General features: G+C 40.4%; 1 protein-coding gene across 6 annotated transcripts in view; it reads left to right on the plus strand.

Moving 5' to 3' along the window:
* FGGY (FGGY carbohydrate kinase domain containing) overlaps nucleotides 1-11,009 on the plus strand; it is a 367,647-nt gene that overhangs the window by 170,694 nt on the left and 185,944 nt on the right. For all 6 annotated transcript variants that reach the window (XM_025052081.1, XM_015595081.2, XM_025052082.1 and 3 more), the window contains one exon: nucleotides 10,667-10,795. In XM_025052081.1, coding sequence (XP_024907849.1) covers nucleotides 10,667-10,795 — 129 coding nt within the window. The remainder of the gene's footprint in view (nucleotides 1-10,666; nucleotides 10,796-11,009) is intronic.

Genomic DNA, 11,009 nt, shown 5'->3' on the forward strand with positions numbered 1-11,009 from the left:
TGGAGAATGAGCAATTAATTCTGCCCCCCAGGGGTAAATTTATGTCTAGCTTATTTGCACATGAAAGTACAAGATTGGCTTCATTGATATGAAAGTAAGACATCTGGCTGGGAAGTGAAAATTTTGGTCAATTACCTGAATCATGTTTGGTTTACATGATAGAAAAGCCCCAGATGTCTTCAAATCACCAACCAGATGTTTGGCATTGTGTGGTTAACACCAGACACTGCCTGACTTTTTCACGTGAGAGCTCGCTGTTCAATTCACCCGTTATTAGGAGGCTGTTCTCATTTTGTAAACCAGCCGTTTGCAAACAGTAGTCTAGACTAGAGACCAACACTGGCCCTCGACAAAGTGTTCACTGGTGTGTGACGAAATGAGAAAATAAGATCATAAAAGGAAATGTATTTAATTTAAAAGAATGTCCTTTATTTTTCATTATCTCTTTCTTATCTTTTTAGTGATAAAACATTTTGTCAAAGGATCTCTGTTCTAGGGTTTATTTCTAATGAATCTATGGGACTAAATAAAAGATCGAGACGCCTATATATCAAGCCCCAGTTATCTTTATGTGATTTTTTTTTTTTTACTGGATTGTGAAAAAAACAAAGCAAAAGTGTGAAGACCACTGCTTTAAACTTGGCAATATCTTCAGCACAATGACAGTTAAAATATTTTCATACATTTCCTAAATTTGTCTTCCCGTAGCAATTGGAAGACGCTCCACAACAGGACTTTTTGTCTGGATCTTGAAAGCATTGGTCATCTTAACAGTCAAGGGTTTGCTTTCAAAAAATAATTTTTCCTTTTGAAACAAGCATTTGGTCCTTAAAATAACTCTGAAGAGAACACCTTTTCACTTTTAAAACATTTCACTCTGGAGATGTGCCATAGAGACATGACTACAGGGAGACGTTCTTTGTGCTGGAAAACTGAATTCCATCACTGTGAATATTTTAATGGCTTTCACAGTTTCTGCGGTTTGCTGTCATGACCCCAAAAGCATATATCTCCACATGTTGTAACATCAAGTATCTCTCCTCAAGCTTTATAACCTCAGCCAGAATGAACTGAGTAACCACTATGTGCCAGGCGATATCCTATACATCAAAAATACAGAGTCATAGTAACCATAACAGTATATTTATTGAGTATTTGCCATGTAGCAGACAGCGTCCTAAAGTGCTTTATATGTATTATCTTGCTTGAGTCCCATAAACACTTTGGGAGAAAAATAGCATTATTATAGCCTTTTTATAGGTGAGGAAACTGTAGCAGGGAAATTAAATCACTTGCCCAAGAAAACAAACCCTGGAATTGGTAAAGCCAGGATCCCTGCCCAAGCCTGCCCACCTCCTAACCCGAACTCTTGGGTGCTCTGCCAAACTTCCTGCCTCCTATGAATACATCTACCAAAAGAGCTCTGCCCTCAAGGCGCTTATAATCTAAAATAGAAGAAGAGGCGCAAGGCAAAAAGCCATTATGTAGAACAGAATGATGTAATTCTAAGGAACATGCTGTGGGATTATAAAGGAAAGAATGATTCATTATGATCTACCCAGGAAAGGCTCTTTGGAGGTGGCCTTAGGCTAGGTGAGAATAAAATAGGGCATCGGTAATTATCTAGAGAATTAGGTCACTGTGAGTGTCAGCGTGGATGATTTCAAGCTAAAAAGACTGTACTTTATGCTCTGAATAGTTGAAAATCAGCCACCTACACCGCTAAATCCATTGGATTTTTGCCAACTCTGATCTTCCTGTGACATTAGCCTCAGTTTAGGTGAGCTTCCTGCTCCAGTTGGGGGTGGGTAGAGAAGGGCATTGCCACGGCAGGGGGTGTGGAGAAGTGGAGGAAGCCTGCCTGGAGTCAGAGGCTCCGGGGTTCAATCCAGACTCTATTACCACAGCTGAGCGACCCTGGGAGACCACCTCCGTCTCTGGGTTCAGTTTTCTCTACCGCAAAAGGAATACACTGAAGTCGATGGTCTCATAGGGCCATTTGAAGTCCAGAGTCTCTGTTTTTGGAAACTGCCTAAAGCAGAGAGGAAAGAAAAGAGCGAGAAGATTCAGAATGCTGGGATTTGTGTTCCCGGACGTGACCCTCCATGGGAGCCTCCTGCAAATGAAGCCACCTCCCTTCTCTACCCATGACGATCAACACGCACTTGTGATCATTCTCCCTGACTCCCCTATCTGCTCCCTCTAATCCACATGGTATAGTAGGAAGATTCCAGACTTTGGAATCTGAGAATCCTGGATTGAAACCCTGAAGTGCCCCTTATCAGATGGTGCTTTTGAACAAATTATGGAACCTTTCTATGCTTTTATTTCTACAGCTGTAACATAGTGATTCTAATAATAGTCTCATCAGTTTGTTGCAGGTATCAAATATGATAGCAACTGAAAAATGCTAAGACCAGTGATTGAAAGCTCATAGATTTTGATAAATGGGCACTATTACAATTAAATTTATCTTCCTAAAATACAGATTGTGTATGCCACTCATTGGCTCACTGACCTACAGTAGTTACTGGTTGTTTGCTAGAACAAGTCCAAACCCCTGGGCCTGACGTACATCTTGCCTTTCTCAGACCCATATAAGACCTGGGGCTTTTCACCTGTAAGTTAACCACCATCAACTTCTTGAATACGAATTGACGAAGCAAGGAGACTTTGAGAGCCATTATTTCACCAGATGATGATATCCTTAGTGTCTTGCCACCACAGCAGCACTGTGCCTAGTGAGAGGCTTGGGCCTCCTGGTCAGCCGTTTTCTAGGCACATGTATAGGCCTTGCTGTATTGGATTGTCCCCAAGTTAGAGAGATCAAAGTGCATTACCGATAGGATTATATTAGGAAACATGTTCCTTGTCTCAGTAGCCTTCAAGAGTTACACTTAATTCAGTCTCTTTACTCTCTCAACCGATGTTCAGCATCATGCGTGTCTGTGTGTGTATGTGTGTGGTGTTTCTGTCTAAGTTGACTGATCTTTGTTTTATGGTCTTCTCTTTTTAACCCATTTCCTGTTTGCTCCAAGAATACTCACAGGTGGCACTTGTAGCTTTTTCCCAAGATAACTCGTGGATTACAGTCTTAACCTTACCCCCCCAATTTGCCATGAAATATCTTGCTTTTATTATTATTTTCATATCGTTCTAGTGTATAGATAGTCTTTTGAAACAAACAACATCATTCTATTTATAGCATTCTGTTTTTAATAGTGGGAATTCCATTTACAAAACATAGTAATTCTCAATCGCTGAAAATGTCAAATCCTAGATGTTCCGCTTTGCGTTGTTCCGTGCTTTGAAATATATCACACACAAAAAATTATTAAATAGTGATCATCATATACATTTGTTACATTGGGATTAGAGACAAGTTCTGTTTAGAGATTACTCCAAGAACAGTTTTTATATTTTATTTTCACATTGAAAACCAGTCAGATTTGCTTCAGCCTCAAAGAGCGTGTTTATGTAAAATTAAATTAATGCTGTCAGCGAATCGCACCTTTTTTTTTTACTAAAGGGGAAATGAGTTAAAAGAAATCTATAAATTTGGTTGAATGAACATATTGAGAATTTCTGTTTTAGATACTATTGGGTGCTCGTGGGGGGAGGAAGTGATACAGAGATAAATAAAATTGTCGTTGAGCTATTCTCATCTAGTGGGAGAGATGGAAAGAGACAAACGGAAAAAACAAAACAAGGCATAAGGGTCATTCAAAATTTGATTTAAAATATATGTAATGTTTATTTATTAAATGCCTACTGTAGGTCAGCATACAAGGCCAGGGATATAAATATATATAAAAGACAGTGCAAATCACATGAGAGCTTACAAAACATAATAGTTACAAGATATAATTCAAATAAAGTAGTGAATGGGAATAATATCTATTGAAAATAAGCGCTATGAGGGCAGGAACCTTATCTATCTTGTTTTTTAATGTATTTCCAACATTACAAGGGTCCCTGGCACATAGCAGGTACTCAGTAAGCATTAATGAAGAATGAATGATGAGGACATCATCAGCAAGTTTTATATTTAATCACTAATTCAAAATAGAACTTAATTCCTAGTTAAAAGGAGATTATTTTTAGGAGGCAAGTCAAGAGAAATGAACAACTTTATGTTTCAGAACATGCCTTTCAATAGGCGGCAGAACATGTCAGGTTTGAATTTTTCATTAATTTTTCTGAGTGAATGGTTCTGGACCTGTGTAACTCCCATCCAAGAGCGGGAATTACTGGAATGACTTTCAATCAATCTTGTATCAGTTGTGGTTCCAGGTCTAGAAAATTCTCAGATAACTTGCCTAAGTGAACTGAGATCTCTGTAGAGGAATTTAGGTTCTGGGTATGGGTCAGCCCCCAATTCTATCATTTCTTTTATAAGTATCAATAGCCAGTCTACTGGCAGCCATAGGCACATGATGGTATTATGTTTTGTTTAGTGAGGGTTCATGCTTCACATAACTTTGGAGCTGCACCATAATCGGACCAGTCCTTAACCATATTTGAAACCACCCCAGCGCACAGTATGCCTGCATGAAACAAAAAACTCATATAAACCACTATAGGCTTTTAAAATACCTCTGGCTTATTGTTCGAGAGTTGCTCATTCTTGTTTTTGTTCCCCTGCCTCTAAACCAGACTGAAAGTGGATTCAGTCGAAAGGACTTGGAGACCCTTTCCGCTGGCAAGGCAAGGTGTCGCCTAGTACCATCCTGGCAGTCTGATTGGCCTGTTGACCTTGTCAAACATAATCAAGAACCAGTGCTTCAGTGCCACGGGTCGCATGCCACCCACGCCCAAATCTCCCTCTGACGTTTCCATGGGCTTTGAGCCAACTCTCCCCCTGGGTTTCATCTCATGTTTGTAGGAACACAAAGGAGCACAGAACCTTCCAGTTAATACAACACCCCGCCCCCACTTCCCCTTTCCTGGAGAGGATAACAGTTCTGTTGACCATTATAATGCATTTTCTGTCTCCCAGCAATCCACACGGTCATTAATTTCTGCTGCTGACGTCAGGAAAGAGGATTATGTGTGTGTCTGAAACTGTTCCCAAAGTGCTCATTAGTCATAGATAATTGAAAAACTGGTAGGGGAAGATTTCGTGTAATAGTAGCCCCCGCCTGTGCAGAGGGACTGCAACCACCAGGTAATTGTAAGCTCCAGCCTGTGACCGCTCACACCAAATCTGCCCATCTGAATGGGAATTTAGTGGACATGAGCCCAAGAGCCCTCAGAGCAATTGCTTTTTTTCACTCCAAGGTGAGGGTTTTTTCACAGAGACAGAAGCCAGCCAGATCAAGTAAATAATTTGTCCATGGGACTCTCTCCTGCCTTCAGGATGAAGAGCAAGGTTTAGAAAAGCTGCACAGTATTCTCCTCAATTTAATTTTGCATTTTAACTGAAACCAGTTTATTTTGATCCCAAAAGAAATACAAGGTCATGGTATAGAAGAAGCACAAATGGTAGAGAAGAATGCCCTTTGTTACAATATTCTGCATATTTTTCTAGGATTTTTCTGGAAGTACATGTGCTTACATTTTTGTATTCTTTAACAAAATTCGTAAGTCGGATCACACTCTGAATACTATTCTGCATCTTGCCATTTTCACTTAATTTATCTTGGATTTCCTTCCAAATCTATAGCTTAATTTTTCCTCATTCATTTTAATGGTTATGTAGTGTTCTGCTAAATACACGTGCCTAATTTATTTACCCTGACCATATTTAAGGTGGAAAACATCTTTTAAAAATTACACAAGAAATTTGTGTTCAAGGTAGAACAATTAGAAATTATAGATTAGTAAAAAGCAAAGCAAAACAAAACAAAACAAAAAACATGCATAATTTCTCCATCCAGAGAAAGCCTTTCTCCATATTTTTCCCTCTTAGAATGTATTTTTTACAAGCATTTCATCTAACTTTTTGTTTTTCTTAAAATGAAGTCACGCTCTACATAATGTTTTGTAGCCTGCATTTTTCAGTTGATTTGATTGTTTTAAAAATAAAAACTATTTCCCATTCTAGCCTTTCTCCACATTGCAGGTTTATCTTCTTAAAAAACAAAGTGCTCAAAACTGTTGGCCGCCGGGGCCTCATTGCCTTCCTTGGCTGGAGCTCCTTGCCCCGCCTTAGGGCCCCTGCTGCCTTTCTCGTGCATTCGACTGCACTGCACTGCTCCTCCCTGGCGTCCTTTTTGCCAACATACTGAACGCCTCAAACACTCCGTGTCCGTTGGAGCTCCCTACAGTGAACCTGCTTTTTGTTCTAATGGCATTCATTTCCCCTGAGCATGATAACTCTGAAACCAGCAATCTGCCACCTGTCTTTCCAGACCAGGCTCAAATGTCACCTTCATCTTGATTTCCTAGACTCCCCTGGGCCCCCCTCACAGTCCCTTCTTGGTGCTCTGGGAACATCACGTGCATTCCACCTTTAAAACATTTTATACACGGTCCTGAGAGCCTTGGTTTGTACCGAGCTGTGTGAGTCCCCGAGGTCAGAGGTGCCCACACCTCGATCTTGTCACAGGGTAGATGGACATCCCTGGGGACCATCATTGTTACCATTGTTATCGAAATGCTTGTTAAAATTTATATGAGTAGTTGGATGAAGACTAGAAGAGATTGCAAATGCAGAGGCTGTGAAGCCCTGATTAACTCTGGGAAAACCGATGCTGTGAATAATTTAATTTTATGGTGAAAGGAGGATTATTTTTGGAAAAGTTGTCAGGATGCACTAAAGCTTGCCTCTCACAGCTCCTCTAGCCCCCTCAGTGCATCTCTAGCAGATGAACTTAAAGTGTGATCTGATTGGGTGACTTCTCTAAGAGGGCCACCTATTTCTATCATCTTGTGTTATGCCAACCTGTTTTCTTTTGGCTGTAGATAAACAAAGCTTCTTCCTGCTTGGGGTCCAGATAGACTGTTACTGAAGGCTGTGTTTCCAATTCAGAAGAGGAATGTTAATCCTTGCGCATATTTATTTTCATTCCTAGACCACTAGACTGAGAAGGCCTGGCTCACTGCCCTAGGTTCTCTGGAGGCAGGGCCCGAGAGGTCTTTGAGGGTATAAGATGTTTATTAGGGGTTTCCACCTATGAAAGGAAGGGGAGGAAGTAGGATTGGGCAGAGGGAAAAGTGGAACCATGATGTGGTCCAGTATCACTTTGGCCAGCCCCGTAGAGTGCTCTGGAGGGATTGGTGCCCACCAGAGCCCTTCTGCTCACGCTTTGCTAAGTCACTAGGTATGGTTGCCCTGGGAAGCACATTGCCTCAACAAAGTGGCCTGAAGAAACTGGCAGCTGGAGGCCGTCTGCTAACCTCACTCCCACCATGGGCAGCAAGGCCATCCTTAGTAGGGATCCAGGTGATAACAGGTACCTACCTGCTATACCTCCCATATCCAAGCAACCACCACGACCTGTCATTTCTTGCTCCACATAATCTCTCATATCTGCCTCTGTTTCTGCATCTCACTTGCCAATACCTTAATCAAGGCCCTCATCTTTTCTCTGTGGTTACTGAGATAGCTTCACAATTGTTTTCTCTTACACCATTCTGTCCTCTGCTACAATGCTGCCAGAAGGATCTTTAAAAATACACAAATCCAGTCACCTTACTCCCTGGCTTTATGCTTCTTCAGAGGCTCGCAGTGGTCTTCCTGATTAAGTTCACACACCTTAGTCTGGATTACAGTGCATGCACTGGCCTCACTTCCCTCTCCAACCTCGTCTGTCTCCTTCACTCCCAGCAGTTCTCACCCCAGTTTATGTTCCAGTTTACTGAGCCCTTCTGGCAGTCTCCTGTCTTTCTTAGCCTTTGCTCAGGATGCTAGCCCTGCTGAGAAATCTACCTGTAGTTCTCCAGCATATGATTTGAATCCAGAATTCCTGAATGTAAGCTCAAGGCTTTCTGTGCTCCCCACCAGCCATGGCTTCTTTGTAAATTACAGTCCAGAAGACTTGGAAGAGTACCACACCCTGCTAATCTTCCTTCCGTCTGGAACCTTTAATGAAAATTATACCTTTTATGTTTGTGAAGATTGGGGATGAAGGTGGAACAGAGTTCCCATTCTGACCTTCCTATGAAAATTAACCCCTTTTTAAAGAAGTCTGAAAGTACTGGCTTACCTCGGAGATGTTACAGATTCAGCTCCAGACCGCCACAATAAAGCGAGTACCATAATAAAGCAAGTCATAACCTTTTTGCTGGTGGAGGATCTTGCCTTCAGTTTGTAAACAGTTCAACATCTATGAAGTACAATAAAATAAGATATGCCTACAGTGGGCATGGTTTCTAAATGGTGCCACTTTTTAAACATAATGTTTGTTCCAAAAATACTTCTCTTGATTCCCTCGTTCACTTAAAAGACACTTAAAAAATACAGCTATACCAAAATGCAATATAATGAATAAGAGCACAAGTTTGGTATGAGAGTGGAATCCATGGCCTGTTTCACACTTAAGCTGTATGACTGTGGGGACTTTACTTTCTCTTGATAAACTTGACTTTCCCCCTCCATCTGTGCAATGGCGACAGTAATAGTACTCTTCTTAGAGGATTATTGTGACAATGAGGTGAGAAAATGCATGATATGTCCTTAGCACCGTTCCTGGCACAGAAGTGCTTAGTAGATGGAGATGCTGCTCCTTATATGCTAGATAGGAGACATAATGACATAATTAAGTGCTGGATATGAGACATAGTGACATAATTAAGATAGTTTCCAGAGCCAAACTGTCCACAGCTAAGGACACTGCTCTCTATTCCAGGTTTTTGCTGGCCTAGGCATTCAAAGCAGACTAGAGCTCTCTTTGTCTCTGCCCCAACATTTGATCATCTCAACCTTACCCTGTGGACCAGTGCTGTCCAGTAGAAATGTAATATGAGCAACATATGTAATTAAAAAATTTCCAGTAGCCACATTAAAGTAAAAATAGGTGAAATTAATTTTAATATACATTATTTAACCTAATATATTCAAAATATTTCAACATGTAATTGACATAAACATTATTAATGAAATAGTTTACATTTATTTTTCTGTATTAAATCTTTGACATCTGGTTTGTATTTTCCACCGATTACATCTCAGTTTTAGACACTAAATTTCCCTTGTAAATACTCGATTTAGATTTCTTAAAATAGTATTAAAAAGTAGATTTGCACACCTCAGTTGTTCCAAACATGAAACTTTTTCAGTAACTGACTTGTGTATCATTTTTTAAATTTAAAGTGAAATAAATTAAAAATCAGTGAATAATTTAGCTCTGCAGTTACTCCAGCCACATTTCAAATGCTCAACTCATATGTGCCTAGCGGCTGCCTTATTGGACAATGAAGTTCTAGAAACCACTGCAGTGGTTTCAGTCTTCTTCCTCTTTTTCTTAGCTAAACTTTTTTCAAATTCAATTATAAAAAGCAGCTCATTACTTAAAAAGGGATAAGAATGGTGTTGTGGAGGTACTTTTTCCAGTTGGAAGAGGTCGATGAGCCATTCATGCTCTGCCTTGCCTCCTTCTAACCCTGACCCTCACCTCCACTTATAGAAGTCCTGTAGTACCTCTGCCCATCCCTGGCGCTCCAGGGAACAATTAACAAGTGGTAGGTATCTTAGCGGGAAGCAAATTGCTGACCACATATTCAGAACTGTAGAATCTTGGAGCTCTGAGGGATCTCCTCATATATATGAGTCTACCCCACCCCTCCTTGAAATACTTATAAATTCCTTGGCACTGAGCAGGGAGAGGACTCAGCCTCTGCTGAACACCTGGGAGCAGATGGATCACTTCATTCTTTTCTAACTTACATGTTTCTCTTTGTCCTGATCTCATCTCCCTAACTAGGTTGGGGGCAAGGACTGCATTTTACAGCGCCACAGAGCCCACACAAAGCAAGACAATCAATAAATTCTTAACTGAAGGCCTGAGTGACTGCAGGAATTCAAGGTCACTTGAAATATCAGGGTCGTTGCATTGCATAACTCTAAAGAACACTATTCAAATTGTATTCTATCGTTGTACTAGTAGCAACCTTGTAAAGTTTTAAAGTTTGCGAGGTTTGGACTGGTCTTTCTTTTCCAACTGAGAAAAACTTTTAAGAAATTCTTTATTGGCAGAAAATTATTCTCTCCCTTATCCTCTGACAGAAAGCAACTACACAAGTAAATTTTGTCAGCTTCCTAAGGAATATGTTCATCAGGGAATATGTATGGATGTGTGAACATATGCGTGCGTGCGCACGTGTGTGTGTGTGTGTGTGTGTGTAATATATGCTAGTAGAGCTGCTGTGTTAGGCCCATGTGAAACATTTCGAACATTTTAATCAGTCTTCAAGAGGCCACTGCTTTTATATATTTTGCAATTTCCTATTAATGGAATATTTCTGTAGTTTGAAAGATGCCCTAGAACTCCTGGGTTTGTAAAGCACCCCAGAGCATGATCCATAAAAACCAAGAACATATACCTGTCACCAAGTGAGCAGAGGGACTCTTTGTGGCTGCATGGTTTCTATCTTCATTAAGTTGAGGAAATGCAGAGGAAAGGGGAGGGAGCAGAGAGGTTCTCTTAAGAAAACTTTATGTTTGCTTTTATGTTTTTCAAACTGACAGCCTTTTTTCTTTTTTTTTTTTTTAATGTCTACCCAGGAAACCAAGTGCTGCCTCCTGGAGCTTCTCTTGGAAATGGGCTCACACCAGAGGCTGCGAAAGACCTTGGCCTTCCTCCTGGAATTGCAGTAGCAGCCTCACTTATAGATGCCCATGCAGGAGGACTAGGTAATCTCTTACTCTCTGTCCACGACCAACACTGTATCCACACAGAATATTCCCTGGAACCTAAGATGCTCCTTTCCTGTTTTTAAAGAAAAAAATCAAGGGCTAGCAATCAAGATATAGTAATGAAAAGCCTTTTTACAGTTAAGCATTTGGATAGAATTATAGAATTTTTAATCAAATATCAAAATTGTTTATAATTTTAAATAAATTTATA

This window comes from Pteropus alecto, unplaced genomic scaffold (assembly GCF_000325575.1).
Source record: "Pteropus alecto unplaced genomic scaffold, ASM32557v1 scaffold25, whole genome shotgun sequence".
Lineage (NCBI taxonomy): Eukaryota > Metazoa > Chordata > Mammalia > Chiroptera > Pteropodidae > Pteropus > Pteropus alecto.